We start from the raw sequence: 27,658 nt of genomic DNA on the forward strand, positions 1-27,658 counted from the left end.
AGCATGGATGTAACAGCCTTCCTGCCATCAGAAGAAATTATTTTTGAGTTGTTAGCCATTCTGACTACCAGTCCTAAGGTCTTTTCCAAAATGTTACATGTTCTGTACTAATTAGAAGCTTGTCCATTATCCTGAAGGATAATGGACACTTCAAGCAGGTGCAGCATTACTTTAATTACATCAAGTTAGACAATTTTTGAGTAACTGATTCTTTTGTTTCATTTGAGAAATACCAATAGCTGCTCTGTCAGCAACCAAACAATTGATCAATGACACACTGAAATTATATGTTGATGTCTGTTTTCCCAGCAGCACTATCTATTCACTCTCCTGTTTCTTCATTCGCCAACAGGCTGCAGTGGCTCTGTGGAGCTGGGACACAGGCAAGAAACTAAAGCTCACCCAAGCTGGTGAGCTGCTTCCCTGTAACTGTGCAGGCACTGGAGTGAGCTGAACTTGAAATCGCTCCAGTGTAGGAAGGAGTAAAGTTTTAAGAAACTGCTACAACTTCCTTGCCTCTCTCAATTTACAAGTATGTCTCTGAGGGCTTTTTTAGAACACCAATTCAAGGAAGCGGGGACTGTTCAGCTCGTATTGGAGGTGTACAATGGCGGGGAGGTGTTTCAGGAATTTCATTATTATACAAACCGTGTTTCTCTTTATAAGTGGGCACATTGTGGAAGTGAAGAAAAGTGGAAAGGGAATTTTCCCTAAAACGATTCCACTTCTCCTGCTAACAGTACTATCCAAAAGTGACTCTGTGCCCGTGTCCCACTGCCAGCCACAAGCAGCGGCCCAAGCAGGGCTCTGGGAAACAGCTCACCTTCCTTCAGCAGCCCGGCAGTGCCTGACCGCAAAGCCCGGACACTCCAAACGAGCCCTTTCTGCGTCATTTGGGCGAGTGCCTTTCCCGAGGAAAGGGCTATTTCAACACGCACTCCGCTCACGAGGCAGCGGAGAGGGTGGCGAGCTGCTGGCTTTTGGCAGTGACCTTCAGCTGACTGGGAACAGCGGGCCCCGCCGCAGCCACACGGGACCCCGCGGGCCCTGCCTGCCCCCGGCCGCTGCCCGAGCCCTCGCTCGCTCCCTGCGGCACCGAGCCCGCAGGGTCTGCCCCGCCGGATCGCCTTCCACCCCGTACCGCCGGGAGCCCCTTCTCCCCCCACTCCTTTCGTGGGCAGAAAGCTCCCAAAATAAACTCCGGCCATTTATTAGCAGCTCCGGCCAGCTGGGGCAGAGGCCTCGGGCAGGCGGACCCCCACCCCGCTCCGCCGGAGCTGCGCTGTCACACGAGTGTCCGGAAAATGTCGGAGGGTGCGGGCAGGGCGCCCGGGCGGCCCCCACGGGGGGACTCACACACGGGACGCTCGCTCCGGCTTCGAGAACCGACCCGGCTCCGCTCGCCCGCACCCCCCGATTCCCCACAGGACTTTCCCTTCCGCGCTGAGCAGTTTTGGGGGATGGGGAGCGCTCCCACCCGGAGCTGAGGGGGAGCCCGCGCCGCCCGCACCCGCTCCGCTCACCTCCCCGGGGTGCCCGGCGCCGCCGCTCGCCCTCCGCGGGTCGGCACGGCGCGGCTCAGCAGCGGCGGCGGCCGCGGCGGCGCGGGCCGCTCTCCATCTTCCCCCTTGGCCGTCCCGGGCGCCGAGTGCGGGGCGCAGTCGGGACATTCGCTACATTGTTGGCATTCCATTCGCGCCACGTGACCCCGCGGCGCCCGCGTCATTCCACTCCCCTCCCGGCGCATTCCAGCGGGGGGAGGGGCTTCCAGGGCGGGAAGGGCCGGGAAGGGCTGGCGCGCCCTCAGGGACCGGGGTGGCGGGGGCCGCTGCCCTCCGCCCGCCGGCCCTCTCGGGGCGCCCGGCCGTAGTGTACGGGCAGGAGTGACACCTCTTCCCCTCACAAAACGCACTCCGCGTCACAGCAACTCCTCGCTGGGTCCTGACGGGAGAGGGTGGCACTGCCTCCACTTGTTGAGGCGAAATGAGCCGGGATAGAATCATGGAATAGCTTGGGTAGGAAGGGACCTTAAAAGGCTATCAAGTTTCAACCCGCAGCCCATGGAGGGCACCTTCCACTAACCCAGGTTGCTTAGAGCCCCATCCAACCTGGCCTCGGATACTTCCAGGGATGAGGCATCCACAGCTTCCCTGGGAAGGATAGGTGGGTTGGAAGTGCTCTTCCCCGTGCTCCAAACTCACTTAGATTGAAAGGTCTGTGCTGATAACCATTATTCCTACCAGTTTCCTTTCCATGCTGGACTAACCAGGCACACGAAGTTGCAGCATTTCCAATGCCCACTTGGGGTTTTCTTTTAATTCCTAGTTTGCTTTGGGTGTTTTTTTTTTTTTTTCTTTCTTTTTTGTTTGTTTGTTTGTTTGTTTTGAGGGGGAGTTACTTGTTTTTTCATGTTGTTTCATAATGGTGAGGAGACTAGGGACGTATGAGGTATCAGAGGACAGACAGGGAATTCACATCTGGAACGAAAATGCAGAACCAAGCTGCAAAGAATATTTGGATGCAAAGTTCATATTTGACCTTATTATGGATGGTGGTACCTGGAACCAGATTCATAGATTCACTAAGACTGGAAAAAATCTCTGACATCATCGAGTCCAACCATTAACCCAGCACCGACCCGTGTTCACCACCAAATCGCATCCCCAAATGCCACATCCATGTACCTTTTGAACACTTCCAGGAGTAGTGACCACTTCCCGGGACAGCCTATTCCAATGCCCAACCACCCTTTCAGAGAATATCTTTTTCCTAAGATGCAATCTAAACCTCCCCTGGCACTACTTGAGGGCATTTCCACTTGTCCTGCTGCTTGTTACCTGGGAGAAGAGACAGATCCCCAGCTCACTGAACCTCATTTCATGTAATTTTACAAAGTGATAATGTCCACCTATGAACCTGTTTTTCATGAAAGCAGGAATAATATAATTTTAGATATCTCTGTGATTTTTAATAAAGACAATTGACAATGAGAATAATGAAATAATCCCCATCCTCCCAAATACAGTAATGTTCAGATCTGGGAGGCTGGCTCTGACCCCTCAGCGTGACAGATACGCATGCTAGTCATAACCAGCGGGTATTCATACAGAGTAAAAACAAGAAGAAAATAAAACTTTTTTATATATAGGCATATACCTTTAGATCATTAACATGGAAGAAGCCTGCAGTCCTGAAATTCTTCAAAATTCTTAAAATCCTGTTGCACAGCTGAGAGGTGCTCATTGTAGGGTTGCTGTGTTTGGCAGGGAAAATGTCAGTCTTGCAAACTGTTAAGACACATTTAATCATGCGACGAGCCCCAGTGTCTTCCACTGGACTGCAAGCACGTACAAAGAGGAGTCTGTGCATAACTGTCTTTCCAGGATGGGAGCTATATTTACAGCCTTTTCCAAGCCAGGGAGACTATTTTTGTAAGTAATATACTCATGGGCAGTCCTATCTCAGGACATTTCTCTGAGCTTTTTTATTGTAGTTTTTTTCAATGTCTTCCATGCAAAACTGTCAATAGTGCCTATGCATGAATAATGCTTCTAAAAAAGTAGTGCTTATAAAACTGCTGGTTTGGGAAGATAATAGAATGCTGCATTTCATGAGAAAAATGCAGCCTGGTGCATAGAAATTGTTTAGCATCTCATCTGAAGGCAGTCAGTTACTGTATATAAATTGCTGTCAGAATTTCAATAGTGCCATTGACTGGAATATATTGTCAGGCAGGGTCGGGGGGGAAAGAGTAAGCCTCTCACTCTGGAAAGCTAAAGATAAAGAAGTCCTTTCGGTTCAGACCAGATTCCAGTGTTGGCAGAATATAGAAGGAAAATGTGGGTCATTTTGCAATCTTCAAATACCTGCAAAACTGAAGTAAATTTTAAATGATATGACAGATGCGGCATGGCTTCATTTTCTGAATTACTGCTGTGCTTATCCGATGAAGCATAGCAACGCGATTGCCCAAACCAGACATTGCTCAATGGTTTGAGACCTTTTCCCAACAAAGTTCAGGCTGGTTTAAAGGAACAGCATCAAGATAAAAATTGCTTACTCTGTGCTATAATACTCTTTTGTAAGATTTGCTTGTCAACTACTTTCTTAAATCTAAGTAAAACAGATCTTTTAATTTACTTTTCTCCTTTGGAATTGTTTGTTTTCCTATTGCATCTGGATCCATCTGGGAACGAGACTCAGCTGCACAATTTTGCTTCCTGGTTCCAGCCAGCTGTATTTTCTGAATTTCATGTATTTGTACAGAGCTCCTGGGATTGAATTCCCTCCTGAGAACAGCAAGTACAGGTGAGATGGGTTGCATCCGTCCTCTAGAAAGTACCCACATTCAGCTAGTGCACCACAGATGTAGATATTCTGTAGACTGTTTCTGTTTTTACCCTTTTAGAAACCCAAACTAATGGAAATCATGTTCCTCAGAAATATGAGTGAAATTGAACTCAGCTAGGTTGATACAACAACTTGGTTAAAACATTATTTGATCTTTGCAGGTTTTTGGAGATCACCGTGAAAGTAATCTCTTTGGAAATTACTGTCAAGTCTTTCTTCCCAGCCATCTTCTCCCCAGTAAGGCATCTCCAGAAGGAAAGATGTTCCATAAAAAGAACAATACAGTCTGGGCTGTGCTGAGCAGCAAGTCTGTTCCCAGACTAGACTATGAGATACTAATCGACCATGAGTAAGGGTTATTGTATTTATTCATGTCTCTGCTTCAGGGAGTGATGCTGCTGGGTCTGTGGTGATTACAGCACTCACCTGCTGACTTGCCTGAGCAGCTGTCTTGCCGTGTGGGCAAGTGGGAAGGACCACAGATCCACTATTTCACATTCTTTCTCCTTCCACCCACCTGCAACAACGAGGGAGGTGGGAGCTCCATGCCACTCCATCCTGACATCTGATGCTGTGTGTTGCCTCATCCCCTCCTTGTACTCTTATTTCACTGTTTGCTGGGCCACAGTGTCTCTTTCTAAACTATTGTATTTGGAACCAATTAGCAAATCATGGTGCTAAAAATACTCCTAACAACCAAGTAATTAGGATGTGGGTGGATGAACTTTTTCTTTACACAGTACAAATTGCCAATAAAAGCTTGAACCCGTTCAGAGAACTTGAGAGTATTCCTAAAGCAGGAATATTATCAATATCACCTAGTTCTCTGCTAGTTTTTTTCAAAAAGAGGGACACACACATGTGAAATAATAGTGAACGCGTGAACACGTGTATATGAGCATACATAAGGAATTTGCTGACAATGACATCCTGTTTAGAACAACAGTGACATGTTTAGAACAAACCAGTGTGATGTAACATGAATCATGAGCAAGGAAAAAAGACTTTACAATGACACTGAAATTTTCATGTTTCAAGACATTGATTTTCTTTGCAGAATGATACTGCAGAATCATTATTCTCAAATCACCACCGTAAAACCAGTTTGAAACAGCAGCTCTGTGTTCTCCCAGCACAGTACAGACAATACAGCCTATATGTGAATATAATATACATGTTTAACCCTCATGCAAAATTGCATTTCTGGTGGTCAAAATTAAGCTCAGTGCTTCAATAATTGAGTAGGTTAAAAAAATAAACCATAACCAAATTCTAATTATGGTTTAGGTATGCTTTTTTTTCCCCCTCAAGAGTATGCCTATGGGATGTATCACAGCACTCTTTTGGAGTGGCAAAGATGCAGTGAATGTGAGATGGTACTTCAGAAATTCATTTTATTTCAGCACAAAGTAGTGAAATTGGACAAATCTAACTGTGAAACTGTCTCAGCTTGCACACAGACTGGTTAACTGGGTAAGGCATTCAGGATGCTCAGACTGCCTTTACAGCACTCAGGTTCAAAAGGTTCAAAACTCTGAATTTCACAAGGACCCACATTCCTATGTACTCTGCTCCCAGCCCCAGACTTTGTTTCAATTATTGACTGCAGCTGGAGCCCAGCAGAGCCCAAGACGACTGTAGGAATGTCGGGACTTTGTGTGGAATTTCACCAGTGTGAGCCAGTTGTGCTCTCCATTTGGAACTGAATTGCTGAGCAGTTGCACCCTCCATTTGGAATTGAATTGCTGAAGTGTTCAAGTCTCTGCAATCAGCTTGATGGCATCACTTTGTTCAGATGCAGTGTAGATTGCTTTTGAGCAACACTGCCACCCAATCCAGAAATTTTATAAGTTTTTAGACTGTGCCCTTCTGATCCTGGAGAAAAAGAGAAGGGTAATGCAGGACATGTGAAGCCCTGGTAACAGGTCTGGGCAGCCAGCAACCATCAGTCTAGCCTGCAATTATCTTTTCATCGAAGGCCTGGCACAGCAGCATCTCCCAGCATAACAATACCCCCACCACAGCTTTGTCCTTCCTGCCACATGCTCTGAATGATTCACACTCCGGACAGAAGGAAAAGGTGTGGGAGGAACACATGCGTATTCAAAGCCCTTGGCTTGCTGCAGAAAATGAGGGACTGCTGAGGAAAAGGGTAGTTTCCCAAAATGTCTGTGTGGGGGGAAAAAAAATAAAGGAGTTGTGGGGAACCCCTATCCTGAGGGAGCAAATTGAGTCACTTCTGAATTCCCAGAGCAACTGGTACAGAGGTAAGGATTTGGGACTAGGATACTCCTAGCAGAGCACAGCATGCAAAGGCAGCACCAGAGCACATGGGGAGGAATGAGCCTGTGGAGTGCCCCATGCCCCATGCCCAAACACATACACACACCCACCAATGAAAGGGCATTTTGCAGCTGTAAGGAACTATCCAAAACTTCAGAAGGTTGATACACCACTGAAATGTTTCATGTTGATCTGAGTGAGGGGGTGGTAGCCAGGTCCGTAGAGCCAAAGAGAATATAGATCAGCTTTTTTTCTACTCCATGTCCCTTTTGGGACCTACAGCAAGCTGTTTCACTTCTCCACCTGAACTTCCCTGCCTGTAAGGAGAGAGGGGTAATTCCCATGTTTTGGAAAAGCTAAGAAATCTCTGGATAAATAGCTCTTTCTGTGACCGATCAGTATGTTAAATTGATGTCTCAAACCCCAGCATTAATGTAAAGGAAAGCTGTGTTCATTTCTCTGATCATTTACTGTATCTGTTTAGAAGGCCTGATATTAAAGCCCTGTGCAGCTCTATCCATGAGTAACTCACACACAGGGAAAGATCCAAGTCTTGTTTAAAGATCTGATCCCATTAGATTAGACCCTGGAATTAGATAGAAATTACTCATGTGACAGACTGCAATTTACTCATATGAAGCCAAAAATAGCATTTAACAAAACTTTACTGAAAATGGTATTTTCAGTTACTTGCTTGCAATTAATGCCTGATCACTAAAGCTAAACGTCACATTCCCAAAAGCACCTTCTAGGAAGGCACCTTCTGGACACCTCACCAGAGAAATCTGATGGATAATAGTCAAGAAGGAGACAAAAGGTAGTAGTCACAGCAGGGAATGCACACAGCTCACATTCTCAGGGTTAGTTAGGAACCCATATCCATTTGCTTACAAACCAGACTGAGCCACAGGGATTTTACCACAATTACTCCTAACCCTTCCCAGAACAAAAAACCAAAACATCTCAGCGTGCCTTAAGGTGTACAATTCTTAGAAACTTATCAAAATCCTTCTTGTCCTAAGAAAGGACAAATAGGTATGGCTAGAGAGAATAGATACGTTAACAAGGGAGTGCAGCAGTGAGGACTGGCAGTCCAGTGCCCTTGGAAGATAACACTAGATGGATTATAACCATCTCACCTTACCAACATAGAAATGGTTCTCCCAGCTAAAGGCTTGAATGGAGTCACAAGTTAGCACATTTAATAGGCTGCCTTATCAAAAGCCTTACAAGGAAAAGTGGTACTTCAGAAAAGGTCAAGGAAGTGCCAGATTAGATATCAGTTGAACATACTTTGGGTTCCCAGCATAATGTGTGGTTTGGACTACACGTGGGTCTCAGAGGAAACCATTCCTCTTGAGATGTTGCTGGATCTGACAGAGTCAGAGGAAAAGGAGGGAAATATAACTGGAAGATTATAAAAAAAAAATAGTGACCATGGTAATGAGCCTTGGATCAGATCTTTGAACAAGACTTGGATCTTTCCCTGTAAGCCTTGTTATTATGACTAAGTCAGCTCTAAAGGGAAAAAATAACAGCAGTGAATTTCAACTGATTAAATGCTGAGAGAAACTGGACATGGATCAGGGTAAAGGAAGGAATGGAATAGAAAAAGCGGCAGTGGCATATGTTAAGAAGCACTATTAATGTGCATTCAAAGACAAAATAATAGTACAGATGGGTAAGGAAGTACATGGATAAGAAAGACACACTGCAGAAGAAGAGAATTAGACAGATTACAGACTGATATCTGCAACATAATGCATAAGAAAATGCACAAGCAAAAAGGAATGAGTTGATATAAAACATGGAAGTCGAACTGTAAAAGACTGAACTATGTGCACTCAAATACTCCAGAAACACTGAATAAGACTTCTGTGGAAACAGAGGTAGAGGTAGACACCAGCTATAGAAGTAGAAAAAACTATTTCTTATTAATAAGTCTGCTTTTGCATCAAAGAGTGAGAGAAGTAGGTGATGGAAGTAACCATAAATTTAAAAAAAAACAGAAATAAGATGCTGATGCAAGGTAATCACATGTGTGGAACATCTACTTAGTGAGAACACCACAGAGAGACACAGGAAAAATATCAAATTATCTTGCTATATGGGATGGTGCACCAGAAGGTTGCAATTGCTACCAAAAAACCCCAAACCCATAATAAGGAACCACCTCTTCAGAGCAGAGATTACATCTCTGCAGATAAGATGGACAGAGGAGTTGAAGAGAGAAGCAAGGCTAGGCTGCATGAACATTCGCAAGGAACGCTACAATTCAGTGGCAAAGCCAGGAACAGAATCCTCATCTGCCAAACAACAGTCACCAACTAGATCATATTGTCACTAAAAAAGAAACAAAAATTCAAGGATGCAAAATACAAAGAGTCAGAGGGGATGCCCAATTTCTCTGTTGCAGACTATTGCCCAGGTAAAAAGCTCTGAGGCAAACCTGTAAGGCTTAGGTCTTGCCCTAGGTACTCTGCAGAAATTCAGATCCTAGCTGCCTAGCCTCTCTTTGAAACAGTAATTTTCCAGTAGTGCTGTAAGTCTCTTGCTTCATCTCATTTTCCTAAGTAAACTGGCATTTCACAGTGACTGTGCCAATGGAGCTGGCCTTCCCTTGGCATACCTGCCACGTCTGCATGGCAGCGTGGAGCTGCCCAGGGGTTGCTGCTGGCTCATGGCTTCTCCTGGGCTTGCAGAACTCTCCTGTTCTAGGTCTGCCCTCAGCAGGGCAGGCTCTCAGCGCTCCTGCTGAGCCCAGCGCTGAGCCACCACATTTCTTGTGCTGAAAGAGAGGGCCTGAGAGCTGAGCAGTTGTGTGATGCAGTTGAGAGGGGCAGGGCTCCTGTGGAAGCCTTCACTGTTTGGATTGCCTGCAGGAAGGAAGTGGGATAACATACAACTTGGCAAGGCATCTCATAGCAGCATAAGAAGCTCCAGTCAACAAACCTCGCATATTTTCTTGGGGGAGAAATAATGATACTGACTAGGGGAAAAACTACAGTCACACCTCTGTGTACTCTGGAAGTCAAAATCCTGTGTGCTTTGCACTTGTTTACACAGCTTTATCAGCAAAGAAGGATACCAGAAAACCAAGAGAAGTATTTGCTATTGTCTGTGAGGTGAGAGACTTGCATGAATAAAATTACTTGGCCTGACCCGTTTGTATAATCACAAGGATGGAAAGATGGGGATTAAGTATCACATGGCCTTGGCAATAGAAACATGAAATTGCACATTGAGACTTGTCATCCATATGTGCCATACATCCATATAAAAGAGAAAGTTTTATTGAAATTGGGTTCAGGATTACAGTCTCTAAAAAGTTGTTGAGGAAAATTCTGAGCAGACCCCTGTGTAGGTCTATTGGGTTTGCTTGGCAAGGCTTCGGTACTGGGGGACCACAGGGATACCTTCTCTGAGAAGCTTCCAGAAGCTGTCCATGTGTCCGACACAGCCAATGCCAGCCGACTCCAAGATGGACCCGCCCACTGCTGGCTAAGGCTGAGCCCATCAGGGTTATTGGTAATGCCTCTGGGATAGCAGACGTAAAATGAGGTGGAAAAAAGCTGCACAGCAGCAGCCAGAAAGTGAGAAAACATGAGAGCAACCACACTGCAGGCACGCAGTTCAGTGATGGAGGGGCAGGAGGTGCTCCAGGCACGGGAGCTGACATTCCCCTGCAGCCTCAGTGCAGACCTTGCGGAGGCAGCTGTGCCCCCGGAGATTCTGAGAGGAGCAGAAATCTATCTGCAGCCATGGAAGAGCCCAGATTAGAACGGGGGGAAAGCATGAAGGAGGCTGTGACCCCATGGGAAGCCCATGCTGGAGCAGGCTCCTGGCAGGACTGGTGAATCTGTGGAGAGAGGAGCCCGTGCTGGAGTGGGTTTGCTGACAGGACTTGTGACACCATGAGGGACCCATGTTGGAGAACTCAGTGCTAAGAACTGCAGCCTGTGGGAAGGACTGAGGTTGAAGAAGTTCATGGAGAATTGTCTCCTGCGGGAGGGACCCCACACTGGAGCAGGGGAGCAGTGTGACAAGCCTCCTCCTGAGGAGGAAGAAGCAGCAGAGACACATGTGATGAACTGACTGCAGCCCCCATTGCCTGTCCCCCTGCACCGCTGTGGGGGAGGAGATAGAGAATTCAGGAGTGAATTCAGGAAGGGAGGGGTGACAGAAAGGTGTTTTAAGAATTAGTTTTTATTTCTTATTATACTACTCTGATTTGATTGATAATGAATTAATTTTCCCCAAGTTGAGTCTGTTTTGCCCAAACTTGCCCAAGTTTGTCTGTTTTGTAACTGTTGAGTCCTTTGCCTCCCTGTCAATAACTCAACCCGTGAGCTTTTTGTTTTATTTTCTTTCCCCTGTCCAGCTGAGAATGGCAGCAACAAAAGCAGCTTTGGTGGGCACCAGGCATCCAGTCAGGGTCAATCTACCACAGTAGGAGACTTAAAAATCCTTGGCTCTCCATCATGCTTTACTAGAGTATCATCACAGAATAATATACATGGAAACAGCATAGAAACTGAAAGAGTTTCCCCTCCAAAAACACTTCACCACGTGTTCCTGTTTGATGACTATCATTATCACCGCGTGTCTCCTAGTCTTCCACAGAGTCTTTCAACCCACATCTATTCTGAAATAACTTCCCACACTGTTGAAGTGAGGGGGAGAACGACCATCCTATAATGCATCGAACTCCGACTTTATTGATCGATCCGTCACTTTAAATAACAGTGTTAATTAACTTCATGCATATTCCAAAATACAGCTTTATGATAGGCTAACAGAGAAAACTCTAACCACTCCTTTTGTTTTACAATACCGTTGATTGTTTACATCAAACAAAATCAGTGTTCTCACTGTGATACGAACGGTTCCCAAAACTTCCATAACTGTTCCCAGGGTGCCATCTTTTCCCAGAGAGGATGTTACCTTTGTTATGGGAAGACTGCCTGAGAACTTTATTGCTTATACAAGGATGCCGGAGAGAGACTAATTGTTTATAGAAGTCAGGCTGGAAACTGCTTTGAAACTGCTTCACAGCTACCTGTTACTTTTCTCTCAGCTGCATGGCTTCGTGACCTTTTTCTTTAAGCCATACTTGAACTAAACTCCCGACATTTCCCCCGTCTTTTTCTTTAAAAGAAAGGAGGTTAGTTTGCCACATTTTCTCTATCATCCTACTAACCATCTTTTGGATACAGCTACAGAAACAAGGTAATATAAGTAAAAGCAATAAGAGTACTCCTAATATCCCTATAGCATATGTTATAAGGTTTCTTAGCCAGGGTCCCAATCCAAAACTTTTAAGCCACCCATCAATACCTAATCCTTCTTCTTCCTTAAGCTTATTAAGTCCTAGCCGTAGCTCTTTTATCTTAGCATGAATAGATACAGAATGATCAGATAAATTCATGCAACACATTCCTTCAAACTCTTCACACCCATGGCCTTGAGCTAATAATAAGAAATCTATGGCAGCTCTATTTTGTAAAACAGCGTGATTAACACTTTGTACATCTGAAGTTAACATATCTAATATCTGTGAAGTTTTATTTAGTTCACCCTTAGCCCAACACCCTATTTGTTTTGCTAGAGTCAATGCTTTGCTTGCAGCACCCCAGGGTAGGAAAGCTGAAACCATCACGTGTTTAAATTTACTCCAGAACCACGGATCTCCTATTTGACTACAGTCCAAGTCATGTAAGCTACGCTTTTGCCTGCTTACCTGATGACTTAATTGCATCAGCACAGATATATTAGGGTGAAATAGTGATAACTTGCCTAAATAACAAGATCCACCCTGAGGTTGAGCAGGTATACCATTCCAGGCTCTATCTCCGCAAATTAGAAATATTCCTGTAGGTAATTTCTTAGGTGTCATGATGCTAGAGCCTTTACAATGGTTGTAGAGTTGTTTAGACACTATGTTTGGCTTTAGAGCTGAATCCAGAGTAGCCCATGTTTGTTTATATGGATTCATCTTTTGAGGATTAGAATAATCAAAGCTAAACCATCCACTGTTGGAAGTGCTGGCCATGCTAGCATTTGCACTTCCAAAAAGCTCTAACTCCTCAGGTGGAGAATGCAAAGGAATATTAAGAGATTGAACTAACAGGCATTGACGGTAGCCATCACTCTGACTGGCAGTATACCCTTTCTGTGCAGGCAATTTAATATTTACCATATTGTGCATACATAAGGCACGATTATTAATAAGACTGCAGAATTCTTGAGGAGACGATACTGGCAATGCTGAGACAAGGCGACGACTGATTAATCTGTCTAGCAAGTGTTATTCATACATTATCTCTAGGTTGATTAAACTGTATTACCCTTAATTCTTCAGCTACTACTACACCTAGCAATATAACAAAAGTAAACCTCATTTTTCTGTTTTTACTTTGACCTTTTTTTTTTTTTTTTCTTTTCTTATCAGTTTTTAACCTTTAACCCTTTTCAAAATACACTGTACCTCCCACCGATAATAAGCCAAGATTTTCTGCTCATGCGACTCATAAAGACCTAAAGCTGAGGCAGTGTTTAGTCCTGTTTCGTTCCGTAGAGCCCACTCCCAATTATGTTCCCAGTTATGTCTATGATTACAGGTATCACACCATAAACGAGAAAGTGACAACTGATCCACCCAAAAGGTCTCATCACAACCTCCACAACACAGTGCAACCCAAGCAGCACAATGTGGGCTGTGACATTCAAGGCAGTTCTCTTTTGCCGATCCTTTTATATGGAAAAATGATAATGATTCAATAATGTCAATCAGTTCCCCGGTCGTCCGGCAACAGTGTTTTATCCCAAAGGGTTAAAACCACCCTCAGCTGAGCTACAATGTCCGGCCTTATCAGGCATTGCACGGTAGGTGGTAATTGGACTAAGAAAAGAAAGCTGTTAGCTGTTTTCATTCATGTGAACCTGGAGAGGAGGTGAATGGTAAGTCTGAAAACGATCCTTTCTGTCCTTGAGATTTTCACATCCACCTCTTCCCTGGGTTTCTCAAAAATGTTCAAAATCAGTTTTATAGTCTGTAATCCTTTAGTCATTTGGCTGAAATGGCATCAGCTGGGCGATTCTCAGTCCTTTGTTGATTTGGAGTGGTGAGAAAGTAGTATGCACTTGAAGCACTTAAAATACTTAACTTAGCAGACTTATTTTCAAATTAATAGAACTTAACTGGCTTCAAAATTCTATGGGCTAACTGTGCTACACTCTTTGCAACATAAGAATAGGCAATTCTAATAACTAAATAGTATTTTCAGCTAGCAAGGTTTCTCTGATGTTTACAACAACACTTTGAACACAAGTCATAAAACAAACACCTATCCTAAAAGCATAAATCTATCTAACATCACTTAAACTTAATAGCACTTATACTTAAAATACTTAAACTTAATAGAACTTAACATTACTTAAACTTATCTTTAAACTTAATAGAATTTTAAATCAACAGAACTTACATGTAAAATCTCTTAATTCTAACAAAACTATAACAAAATCTAACTGATTTTAGACTTATTTGTGAATAATGTAAGATCAAACTTAACAGAATCTAACTTATCTTAAACCTAATATGATTTAACCTTAACAGACCTCGAAACTTAACAGCAAATAAACTTAACAAACTTAACCTTAATAGTATTTAGCATTTAATTTAACTTAAACTACTTAATAACAGATAAAACTTACTATAGACATAAAATATAGCATTTACTATAACTTACTTACAGGCCTGATTCTAAAATAATAAGCTAAAATAACTTTGTTCACGTGTTTGCTATAGCATTTCTATATCAAAAAGCACACTCACAACATCTCACTCATACAATCAGTCTAACATATCTTAACATTTTTAAACTTTTCAAAATATAATTCTAGAGTCTGATGTTCCACTGACTGAGCCATCCGGGCTTCTGATGTTAAAGTCTCTGCCAATACAGGTGATTTAAAGACAGCATACCAATGCCGAGCCAAACCGGCCGAAATTTGACCCATGCATACAGTACGCTGATTCCTGTTTCACAGTCTCTGCCAGGAAAAACAAAAGTTCCTTTAACTTTCCTTGTTTACCATCACTTGTTTCTTAATTTCAACAGGGATCTTTTCCTTTTGTTGACAAAAGTTACATCCATTAGGCTGTTAGGTCTTAAACTGAAGCTTTTGCCGGCTGTGGGGGGAGGGAGAAACGCTCCCGCTGCAAAAAGCGCTCCAGTCCCGCGGTGCGTGTGTCGGAGCGGGCGAAAACTCCCCCCCCTGCGCTGGATTCTTTGTTTACTCGCCGGCAGGCTGACTCTGCTGCAGGCACCGCTGCACCCGTGGCTGCTCCCCCCGCGGCGGCTTCGCTCTCTCCCCGCGGCGGCTTCGTGTGGTGTCGGGTTGGAGACAGAAGAAGGTGCCGATGCTGCAGCGATGACTTCTGTTGGTGCCTGGTCGTCCGAGCGGCATTTTTGGGCCCATATTATTTGATTTGCAAATGCAGCTGACGCTTGGTGAGGTGCAAGAGCAGCTAATACCTGACTCTGAGAGGACTTTGCCTGTTCTTGCAAGCCTATTCCTGACGTTGATTTCTGTTTGATCGCATCTACCACAAAAGCCTGCTGTCCCGTAGATATGAGGGCCATCTTCTCTAATGCCTCTTCTATAGTCCAATTAGTACCTAGGGTGTTAAGTACTCTCCTATTAGTAGAATTACAATTTCGGAGAGCACACTCCCTGAGCAATACTCCCCTAAGATATTTTGGCACCTCAGCTCTTTCAATTTCTGCAGCAACCTTGTCAATAAAAGAGCTAAATGATTCCTCTCTGCCGTGCTTGATTCCTATATATATAGGTCTCTCTTCTGGTTCCTTTACCCTTTCCATCGCGAGTCTGACTAACCTTATTGCCTCCCGGCACTTCTCTTGACCTATTAAGGCTTGTGCCTCAGGACGAAAGAAAGGTCCCAGACCCATAAGCTCACTAACAGTGACGCCATGGAGAGGGTCACCCTGCTGCCTTTGTACTGCCACGCACTCGCTAACGAGCGCTTGCCAATGAGCATTAAACAGCAATTGTTGATGTTGGGTAAAGATTAATTTAACTATGCCACGACAATCATTAATAAGAAGAATACTGGTGTCAAAAATATAGTCGAGCATTTGCTTGGCTGGTTCACTTTTAAAGCCAAACTGGCTAACAGTAGCTCGCAACTGAGATAACATCTTCCAATCTAAAGCACTAATTGTCGCTTGCATACCTCCGCCAGCCTGGGGGGTGAAAATAACCGGACAAGCCAGTTCGCTCGCTAAGCTTATCAACTCCTGGTCTCCCTTCTCCATTGCATCTTTGGCAAGAGCTGCCCACGCATCCCGTCTTTCCCGTGCAATCATCACCGCTCGATCGTTTTCCAACCCAGGGCTCTGATTACTTTTCGGGAACGGGACACACGTTTGTGGCCCTGGCTGCTGCGATGCAAGCAATACGGGAGACTCAGAAGTGCTATGCGTAGCCTGCGGCGAAGCGGGCAATAAAGCACCCTGCGGAGCACCCTGCGGAGCTTGGCTCGTCAGGGGGGGCTGGCTCGTTAAAGGAGGCGGTAGAAACGGCGCGGAGGGTAGTAAAGCACCCTGCGGAGCTGGGCTCGGAGCCCGGCATGTAGCCGGACTCACAGGCCGGCTCAGAACCTGGCTCAGAGCCTGGCTTGAAACCTGGCTCGGAACCTGGCCCGGAACCTGGCTCGCTGCCGAGGGAGGAGGCGAGGTCGGTAATGAAACCGTCCTCATTGCAGGGCCAGGAGGAGTCCCCGACTCTTTATCAAACTCCCTCTCTTGATCGTATTCTTTATTACGATCGTGAGCGGCAGTAGCCTGATAGGCAGCCCTCTTTTCCGCCTGAAACTGCAACAGTTCGTTGTTAATAACCCGCCATAATTTACCCATTTTCCTAGCAGTTTTATCATCGTCTAACGTAGCCTGCCATAATATATCACCAAATTTACGCCACTCCGACAACTCGTGAACCGTGTGGGGATTCACAAAGACTCCCCTTTCCAGACCATAAGCCAAAAGACCTTGCAATTCTTTCTGTAAGTCTATACCCTTAATTTGCCTTTTTTGCAAAAATGTAATAAAAAGTTCATATGCGGCTTGTCTTTCCATACCTCTTTTTAAGTGCGCACTTTCACCTAGCAGCGTATTCCAAGACTTCTATGCCGCACGTATCAGCTGGCCCATCTAATTATGGTCGCCAGGGCACGGCGCGTATCGGCGGTTTTCTTTTTTCCTCCGCTTTAATTTCGCGCTTATTGCCGCTCCCGCTGCTTCGGAGCCTGAACCATTCCTCACTTATCCTTTGGTGTTCGCAATCCCCGTGATGGCCGCGATCGTCGTGGTGTCCGCTATCACGTCCGGGTGTCACCAATTTGTTGAAGTGAGGGGGAGAACGACCATCCTATAATGCATCGAACTCCGACTTTATTGATCGATCCGTCACTTTAAATAACAGTGTTAATTAACTTCATGCATATTCCAAAATACAGCTTTATGATAGGCTAACAGAGAAAACTCTAACCACTCCTTTTGTTTTACAATACCGTTGATTGTTTACATCAAACAAAATCAGTGTTCTCACTGTGATACGAACGGTTCCCAAAACTTCCATAACTGTTCCCAGGGTGCCATCTTTTCCCAGAGAGGATGTTACCTTTGTTATGGGAAGACTGCCTGAGAACTTTATTGCTTATACAAGGATGCCGGAGAGAGACTAATTGTTTATAGAAGTCAGGCTGGAAACTGCTTTGAAACTGCTTCACAGCTACCTGTTACTTTTCTCTCAGCTGCATGGCTTCGTGACCTTTTTCTTTAAGCCATACTTGAACTAAACTCCCGACACCACACCAGCCGCTGCTTTTAGCTCACTTCAGGAATACAAAGTTCCATGTCTAAAAAGCATCACAGCAGTCCTAAACATGCTTTCAACTTTCTAGCTACTTTCTTTCAGTCTCTGCTCTACCTTATGTTTACATACTCTGCTAGAGCTCATAAAAACTCCAGGATTAAAGGAGAAAGGCTCTGAATATTCGGGGGTAGTAAACTCTAAGTTGGATAATATGTGATTTGTAAATAATTAAAATACAGATTTTTGTTATAATGAATCTGTAACTTAAATGAGTAAAGTTTTCTTTAAGTTTTGGAAAGTGATAAACATGTGAATAAGAATATTACTATACTGTAAATCAAAGTGAATAGAAACACAGAAGTTACAACCAATTGTTTTAAAGCAGCATCTTATGACAGCATGCAAAACAACTCAAGTGGTTCCTGCTTTTCTACCCCTGTGATTACAAATCATAGAACCCATAGGTCTGGGTTGCAAGGGACCTTAAAGATCATCTAGTTCCAACCCCCTGCCATTGAGATAGGGACACCTTCCACTAGACCAGGTTGCTCCAAGTCTCATCCAGCCTGGCCTTTAACACTTCCAGGGATGGAGCATTCGCAGCTTCTCTGAGCAACCTGTGACAGTGTCTCACCATTCACAGGGAAGAATTTCTTCCTTATGTCTAATCTAAACTTGCCCTCTTCCAGTTTAAAACCCCTCCCCATTGTCCTGTTACTACATGCTTTCATAAAAAAATCTCTTCAGCTCTCATATGGCCCCCTTCAGGTACTGGAAGCCTGCTCTAAGGTTTCTCCAGAGCATTCTCCAGGCTGAACAATCCCAACTTTCACAAGCTGTCTTCGTAGGAGAGGTGCTACAGCACTCTGATCATCTTCTTCATCCATTGGATCCTCCAATGGACCCACTCCATTGTTAACCTGGGGACTCCAGAGCTGGATGCAGCACTGCAGGTGGGGTCTCACAACAGCAGAAGAGTGGGACAGAATCCTGTCCCTCCCCATGCTGTCCACACTGCTTTGGATGCAGCCCAGGATGCAGTTGGCTTTCTGGGATATGAGAGCACACTGCCAAAACACGCCCAGGAGCTGCTTTTCAACCAGCACCCCTAAATCCTTCTGCTCAGTGCTGCTCTTAATCCATCCTCCATGCAGCCTGTATTTGTGCTTGGTGCAGGGCTGTGCAGGTACACTTGGCCTTTTTGAACTCCATGCAGTTCACATGGGCCCACCTCTCAAGCCTGTCAAGATTTCTCTGGATAACATCCCTTCCCTCCAGCATGTCAATCACACTACTCAACTTGACGTTCCTGGCAAACTTGCTGAGGGTGCACTCTATGCCACATCACTGACAAAGCTGTTAAACAGCACCAGTCACCAATCCTTGAGGAATGCCACTTCTCATTTGTCTCCCCTCGGACATTAAGCTGTTGACCACAACTCTTTGAGTGTGACCATCCAGCCAATTCCCAACCTATTAAGTGGTCCACCCATCAAATCCGTGTCTCCGCATTTTAGAAATGAGGATGTCATATGGGACAATGTCAAATGTCTTGCACAAGTCCAGGTGGATTATGTCTGTTGCTCTTCCTTTATCCACTACTATTGTAACCCTGTTGTAGAAGGCCATCAAATTTGTCAGGTATGATTTGCCCTTAGTGAAGCCATGTTAGCTGCCACCAGTCACCTCATTTTCCATGTGCCTCAGCATAGTTCCCAGGAGGATCTGCTCTGTGATCTTGCTGGGCACAGAGATAAGATTATCATGCCTGTAGTTTCTTGGGTCTTCCTTTTTTCACTTTTTAAAAGTCTTCTCTGTGCTCTGGCTGTTTTTTGCTTCAAGTAGTGCACTTAATGCACAGTTTTTCACCATGCTCCCTTTATCCTAACAAGAGCAGTCTAATCGCTCTTCTGTCTATTTTCCACTTCTCAAAGATTCACACATAAGTCCAGATACTCAAATGCTCTCTGCAATGCCAAGCCCTTGGTGCATAGGGAGCAAGAGGGCAGGCTCTGGCTATGACATGAATTTCAATGCACACCAGGTCTGTTTAGCTATCCTCTGTGTACACAGTAATATGGGTGTACAAATTTGGAGATTACTTTTTAAACCTTGTGCAGTGTTGTGAAATGCAAGCAAAGACTGTGTTTGTATGCAACAAGTGTTTTCTTGGCCACTTGGAATTTCAGTTACTGCTCCTCATGACCATTTGAAACATCAGGCTGAACCCTCGTCTTGACAAATGAGAAGAGGTGTGTGCCCAGAGTGGGTGACACAAAATGTGTAGGTGGAGATTTTTTGTCTGGTGGCCCCTGAAACACTGCTGATTGTTCCATGTTCCTCCCGTGATTGCACCTGATCATTCCTGCCTGCACCTTTCTAGAGGGTAAATGATCTTCTATTCTGTTCATGACTATCCAGTTGTAGATCCCTGTGACTTTTAAAATTTCTTCTCCGGAAGCTCTTGCTACTTTTACATACTAATTATTGTTTTTGTGTTTGTTTGATATAAAAGGATCAGTTCTCTCAAATCTGATTTCTGTAATTCCTCTATTTTTTTCTGGGTTCAGGGAGGGTTTTTTAAAATATTTTTTCCTTTTCACATTACTGGTCTCTTATGAAAGGCCTAATCTGAACCATTTCATTTCTGTCTCAGTACTTCTTCTTGAAGTGGTCCTTGCTTTTCTATCACCATGACTACAGTTCTTTGCTAATGCTAATGCTCTGGCCATTACCTGCTTTAGCTACTGAAATTCACTGACAGCTTCTCTTTCAGGTTTTTGTACTCCCTTGAGCTTAACCAAAAATTTATTAATCTACCTTCTCCTCCCCCACACTTGAAGGATCCCATCTCACTTCTTATTCTTGTCATTGACTCCCTTCCTCCTCACTCTCCAAAGGTTTTCCTTTGTCCCTGTTCCCTCTCTTGCTTCCTGAGTGCCTTCTGATATTGTCCTCTCTCAGTACCTCTTGTCTTCTCCCAGCCTCTGTTTCATAGGCTGCCTTTATTTTGGAAAGTGAGTGAGCTGAAGTAATGCCAGTTTTACAGGGAGAACTCATGCACAGAACCCTTGATTCCTCCTCACCTATGAGGTCCATGGCAGATTAGGAAAGAAACCACTCAGTGTTTCTGAGTCACATCCACATTCAGCTCAGGAGTTCCCTTCTCCAATTAGACCTGCTGCCCTGGTGATTCTTCATCTCTGCAGGATCCATTTTCCCCTGGAGACAATTGCCTTGTGTTTTTTCTTGATCAAATTCAGAGTTTGACGCTGAATTCTTTGGGAATGACTTTAATGGTTTTTGCATTTGCAAAACAAGTTCAAAATGTTTTTGTAAATGCAAAGAAGTTCACCTTTATAGTGCCATATAAATGTTTTCCCCATCCTAATTATAGTAGCCAGTGGCTCAGACATGCTGTACTGTACTTGGGGAGGAAGCAGAGAGAATTCTGTGCATTGCACAGAGGAAATTAACAGACTGTTTGCTTGCTAATTGAATGAAACATTTCACTGACTTCAGCTTGAGCAATATAAAACTGTCTTGAATAGCCTAAATGTGCCTCTGTTAAAATTTCAGATAAGATCTCCTGCCAGAACTGTGATGCTGCCTTGGTAACAGTGATGGCCAGGGTAAAGTGTTGGCTCCGAAGCATGGGAACAGAAAGCATGACCCTATCTGTTCCCTCATCTTCTGGAATTTAAGGGACAAATATTCTTAGAAAACTCTTCATCTTTTAAAGGATGAAAAATCTTCATAGTTTTTCTGGATTTATTGTTTGAACAGGTTCAGAGACCCTTGGTCCTCCTTCCACTATATTAGCACAGCACTGACTGGAGGAATGGCTGCTCCTGTCTTGAACTGGGAGAGCTCCCATGGGACCACAGTGTGTTAATCCAATGTAGCACCCAACTGTCTCTTTGACTGTCTTTTTCCCAGAAATATGCAATTTGGTTAAGTATGGATCAGCCTTGGTCCACATAATTTTATAGCCAGTCTCAGCAGAACCAGAGCCAATGGGTGAATATCAAGTACATTTATTCAGGTGGTACTTTAATAATTTACCATAAAACTGAAAAGTGTCAAAATGATTTGTACTGACATCAGGTCTTTGGTCATTGCCAGTCTGTTCAGCTGCCCAGAGAGGCTGCAAAGCCTCCATACGTGGGGATTTGCAAAATCTGACTGGACATGGTCCTGAGAAATCTGCTCTAGGTGATACTGCTTGAGTAGAGGGTCACACTAGGTCACATCAAGGAGTCCCTTCCAACCCCAGGTATTCTGTCACTCAGTGAGCTAAGCTCTTCCAGTTTTGTATCACCTACAGCCCATATGTTCCTTTCAGGCAGCAAAGAGAACTCCTGCACAGGATGCAAAGCCCTTTGTCTGAAATCAGACAGAGGGTGGGGGAGGAGGACCCCTGTTCCTCCTGTAAAGAAAGTTTAGCTGGAGAATTGTTCTTTTCCTAACCATATTCTCCTTATTCACATATTTTATGAGTAACACTTGGGAACCCAGAGAACAAGAGGCTGAATTTATTCATAGTCTGAGCATTATGAAAGCACCCTCTGAGGCAGTTTCCTCTCGTGCTGCCACACCATTGAAGGCAGCCCTGACCTTCGGGGACCACCCTCTTCAGGAATGGAGGGTTATTCAGCCTGCATCCTGTTTAAGAACCACACGCCCCTCCTGAGTACCGGCTCACCTCTGGAGCACGGGCCTCGCCATCTGTTTCAGTATTCCCACTGTGGAGCAGCACTCCTGAAGTCACCAGCTGTGAGACTGTGACCCACTCCTCCTGGTGCTAGGTCAAAACTGAGCTCCCTCTGGGTGTACACAGCTATAGCAAGACTGATCCACAAACCAGGTAGAGGTGTCAGCAACTTGGATGGCATCAGCAGGAAAACACACCCTTGGGATATAGCCTTGCATACCATTTAACCTTAGCTGAATACATGTAGGAAACGGTGGTCTGGCTCCCTCAATTCTTATTCAAGATAAGCCCTTTGAAGTCCTTGTATTCTGCAGGCAGGGCCAGCTTGGCATTTTTGCCAAGTCGGTGAAACATTTTGACATCAACTGCTTTCCTCTTCCCCAAAACAACAACTGGCTCTTGTTCTGCTTATTTTAATCCTGAAAAAAACTTCATTGCATTTCCGTCTTGCTCTGCATTACTATGAGGGAACACCATTGCTGCCACAGTTTCTCTTGTGCATGAATACACAGACTCACTGCATTCAAATCTCCCTTTTCTCAGTGTCCAGCCCCAAGTTTCTGCACTGAGTGTCACACTGGGAACGTGTGAGGCTGGAGAAGGAGAGAGCAGGCTGCAGAGCAGAGAACAGACTGTGCTTGCCATTCTTCATGCTGCAGAGAGTCAAACTAGTATTTCTTATGGGAAATAAGGCAGTGAGGGATCTAGTTTAGGATGACTTCACTATGGCAGATACTTTTCTAGTCTTAAAAACTCCAGTGTGAAGATTCCTCACATTTCTTTTTGGAAACTTGGTCCAGTATTTCTTGATGTGTTGGAGGCTCTGACTTTGGGCCACCCTCTGTCCAGATTTGCTAGATATTTTCTTTTGCTAGATATTTTCTTTTTCTGCCCATAAAATTCGCCTGCACAGATGTTTGAGGATTGTCTGTACTGCAGCTTGGATAGGAAGGCTACACATGTGGAAAACCTAAACATATCCCCAGGACCTGTGGTGACCTATTGTACAATCTGTGTACAGGAAACCAGACCAGGAAGCACTGATCTTATTCTATGAATGGGATGTGGTTGCTTGGTGAATACACAGTACATTCAATGTCCCAAATGTGTGGGATTTACTACATATAAGCAACATATCTGATTACAGAACCAGAGAGCAGTACTGGATTCAGTGCCTCGGCACTGCAGAGCATGACAGAAACATACTGAGCAGCACACTGAAACTGGGACCCTGAAGACACACAGCAACAATTGTGTGATGCTGAGGTTATTAGACACCAACACTTCTGCAGTATCTTGGGTCCTGCTTTGAGTTGCAGTTATCCTTTGTGGCCTGGCCCAACTCTCCTAGGCCTCTACCTTCTCATTCTTCCCCAATTATTTACTTCCACCTATATTAGGTTCAGTAAGTACCAAATATATTTTGGGAGGACAGCCTGAACAGAAGCACAGGAGCCCTGTGCTGGCTGCAGGAATGACACAGTCACATTTACCCTGATCATCCAGAGGTGCTGCAGCCCCATGTGCACTGCAGGTGGGGGGTGGCAGAGCACTGGGGTGAAGAGCAGTGGGAAATCAAACAGTACTGGGCAGCAGTACTTCCTTCTTGCATTCCACCACTCCTCCCTGTCATGCTTTTATACTGACACAGCTGTTTGCATGACCACAGGATGATCTAGAAAAAGGGGAATTCCACACTAAATAATGTTTTGGGTTTTACTTGGGTTGTTTTTACTTCAGCCAACAAGCAATTGTGCTGGTCTCATAGAAACTGCCATAGAAACTTGACTGTCTGAGCAGAAGAGAGCAGCAGGCCAAAAGTCCCTTAGATCAGCGGTGTACAGAAGATCACAAATGAGGGGACACAGTAGCAGTGCCTGCCAAGCTTCTTCATTCCCCCTCTGCCACGTCCCCTTACTCTTGTCATCTCCTCCGCTGATACTTGGGTGTATTGTGCAGTGCCACAGGGGGCTGCTTGGCAAACCAGCCCAGGCAACCAATCCAGCTGCAAAAGAATCCATTAGAATAAAACTAAACCAGACCATTTTCAGTGCCACCCTTTCCTCAGTGGGGTCCACTGCACAGGTGGAGAGGACCAATGAAGGGATGGCGTGGTTCATCCTGTGCTCCTGCCAAAGAAGTCCCTCTATGACCCTCAGCCTTTGCTGTGTGAAACAACAGCCTAAACATAGGCACTTTCCTTGCATCTAAACTAACTGTATTCTCATATTTTGTTTCTCAGCACAATCTTCCATTCTGAAGGGATTTTTAATGAAATTTCATGAAAATTCACATTGTTTTATTAGCAAATAAACTCATGTTTGACACAACATCCACCATGTCTGCCAGATTGGCAGGAATTTTCTTTCTCTGCTCTGGCTCTCTTTTCCTCCTTGTTTTATTTCTCCCTTCCAGTACTCTCTTAATTTAGACTGGACCCTCTTGTAACAGCAAGTCAGCGACTTGCTTTGGGCAAAACAATTTGTACACTAGATTTATTGTCTTCCTGCTTGGATGTCCATCTTGTAATGTCTTCCACATCCAAACCCTTCCAAGTTTCTTTCTCTCTTTTTTCCTCTGTACTTTGAGCTTAGTGTTTTGAAGGAAGTTGATCAAATTGAGCATTCTTGTGAATTTAAGCTTGGTTGCCAAGAATGTAAATGATTCATCCCCTGTAAGGAAAAGTGCTGGCAATAAAACATTCTCCATTCCCCCTTTTTTACATGCAAAATACTGTTGCTGCTCAAAACAGCAGATCTTTTTACTTAGAACAAAGTGTTACCCTATTAATTGAACAACAACTAGAATTCTTAAAATACCTTTAAGCTCTATTCTTAGAAGGAAATATTGCCAGCAGAGGCCTTGAAAGTGATGAGATATAAATTACAAGCACTAGTAAAGCACAACAAAATGGTACCTCGCCTCATATCCTTCATATTGTTATCTTACCCAAATTCCAGCAGTTTTTCCACTATGTTTTGTGTTGTGGATATTTTAAGAACTCTTCGGGGAAATACGAGATAATTTCAGGGGAGAAATGTGTTATTTCCTCGCATGAGGAAAGTGCAGGCGCTGAATCAGCTATGCAGTGAAGAGGAGTTTAACATCCCAGCTTTTTCCCAGTGGTGGTGCTGGTGTGGCTGGACAGGAGCACACCTTGGCTCAAACTCCCCAGGGACCTGCCATAGCCACATTCCCTGTGCAAGGACACCCTGCCTGTGCCATGCCTGTCTCATTCCTCTTCTGCTACAGCACTACAGCAAGTGAAAGTTTTCACATGTTCATCAAATATTGAGCCTGATGCTCTGCACACTCCTCCCCCAGAAGACAGAGGGCTTTGTTTACAATTTGGCAGCAAAAGAAAAGGTGGTTTGGGATTACATATGCATTGGTACAGTCAGGAAAGCAGGATTCATCTTTTCTGGAAGTCTTTTAAAAGCTATAACATTAGCAAAAGACTCCATTGCTATTTGTCATAGTTTTGGCTTTGCTCCTGGCTGGGCCAGGAAATGGTGTGCACAAAGTATAATTCCCGCGTTTCAGCCATGCCCCTGCAGACTTGCTCCAGCAGTGACACACAGGTAGGGCCAATAACAGTTGCACTTGATATTTTTCAATCTTGCCAAGGACCAGCTGCTTTCAACTATCTTTCCCTACCTATTATCTCTGCCAGCTAGCCAGTGATGAAGCCATTCACAGTCCTGGTGGCTGGAATAATGGGATTGCTGTCCCAGCAAGAAGCCAAGACTCGTTCAGGCAGCCTGAAGAAACTGTAAACTCCCTGCAGTTCAGTTGTCAGAATGTGAACAGAGCTAATGGAGCTGTATAGCTCACAGCCCACAAGAGAGCAGGAGGAGGATGAACTTTGGAGCTCCCAGGAGCAGGTGCACAGCCCATTCTTATTTGCCTTCCATCACTAACACCGCCAAAAATTACCAGCTTAAGACAAGAGGCTCAAAGAATGTGGGATAAAAAAGCATTCACCAATATCCAGGCATCCCTGAATGCAAATGCAGTAGGAACTTCTCCATGACTGACCAAAAATGTTATCTGCCATCTAAACATAAAAACTTGTAGTGCCTTTCCTAGCCAAGTAATTTGCATCAGCTGGCCAGAGCTCAAAGAACAGCTACAGCTGTGTTAGCACAAATACAGAAATCTTCCCACTTCATTTGCAGCCCGAGGTGGACAGATGCTCATGAATCTCTCATTCTGACTGGTCTTCATGGATTCTAATCAGAAACCAATTAATAACTTTGAAAGTGTATTAACTTATCTTTGGCCATGGCTAAAATTCTTTCTGAATCTCATTCATGTGACTGTTTGAAGCATGTTTGAGCAGCAGCTCCATATTTTTTTGGGTGAAGCCAGACCCAAGTCCGAGAGACTCAGACAGATTGCTGAACTTCATTTTAAGATCTAGCCCATACAGCAGAACCTGCATGCAATAATTTAGCAATAACTGTGCCCTGTGTTCTTAATATTTCACTTTGAAATTTTCAAACATGCGTGCTTCAATTGCTCACCTCTAACAGGCAGGGGAATCTATCCATGTCTCTGGGAACAGAATTAGTGTACTTTTCGTATTCAAGAGTTTCAATTCCTTTCATATAATGGGGCTTTCTTTTTCCAATATTTGTGTTTTTTGAATTTGAAAATTCTGAGATCTCTTTTTAAAGGTAATTCTGAGTTATTATCACTCTTTATCTTTAAGAACTCTGAACACCTGCATTAAATTGGTGTATCAGCTGGTAATTATTATGCCTTTACATTCCTTAAGCCCAAATAAAATAAAATCTTGGTTCACATTGAAGAAATCTAATCTAAGGGGTGTAAAAATGCCATTTCTCCTGCTCTTCTATGCCCTGAAGTTTTATAGAAATTATTCTGAATTATCCTTAGATTTGTAACAGGCATAACAAAATATAAAGCTAACTGTAAAGAAGTGTTGACCCAAGATTTTATGCCTATCCACATCTTTTGAAATAGTTTATATCCTCCCCCTTTCTTAATTTGCAAGAATTTTCCCTTTAGCAAGTCTGTGAGGCACTTACTTATTTTTTTGAGAGCTGTGCCTTCTCACACAACTTGTGAACACAAACAAAGAGTGCTGCTCACAGCAATCTGAAATGTCACAGTCTGTCATGCTGTCACATAACTTGTCACATTGTACAGCTCGCCATTTGAAAGCATCAGGTTATGGACAGATGTCATCTTCTGACTCCAAGTAAACCATGGCAAGAAGGATGCCTTTTATCACCATCCCCTCTGGTCCACTGATGTGCCAGCACAGCTGCTTGTGTGAACCCTTCCTCACCCAATCCAGGCAAGAGCAGCAGGATTTTTGTACACTCTTTACAAAAATCTCTTAGCCTTTGCTAAGCTGTTTCATTGCAACAACTCTATGGGGAG

The 27,658-nt window shown here is 44.3% G+C and overlaps 2 protein-coding genes across 3 annotated transcripts in view; both read right to left on the reverse strand.

The window, feature by feature from the left end:
• The window catches only part of LATS2 (large tumor suppressor kinase 2), a 48,661-nt gene extending 46,995 nt beyond the window's left edge, over positions 1-1,666 (reverse strand). For both annotated transcript variants that reach the window (XM_058825098.1, XM_058825097.1), the window contains exon 1: positions 1,524-1,666. The gene's annotated coding sequence lies outside the window, so the exon portion shown is untranslated. The remainder of the gene's footprint in view (positions 1-1,523) is intronic.
• Positions 1,520-16,574, reverse strand: LOC131572405 (basic salivary proline-rich protein 2-like). The gene is made up of 3 exons (XM_058825577.1): positions 15,893-16,574; positions 15,535-15,682; positions 1,520-1,892 (listed from the first exon to the last, which is right to left on the reverse strand). Exons 1-3 carry the CDS (start codon positions 16,572-16,574, stop codon positions 1,520-1,522), a joined length of 1,203 nt encoding a protein of 400 aa, XP_058681560.1.
• Between the last annotated feature and the right edge of the window lie 11,084 nt (positions 16,575-27,658).

Source organism: Ammospiza caudacuta, chromosome 2, assembly GCF_027887145.1.
Source record: "Ammospiza caudacuta isolate bAmmCau1 chromosome 2, bAmmCau1.pri, whole genome shotgun sequence".
Taxonomy (NCBI): domain Eukaryota; kingdom Metazoa; phylum Chordata; class Aves; order Passeriformes; family Passerellidae; genus Ammospiza; species Ammospiza caudacuta.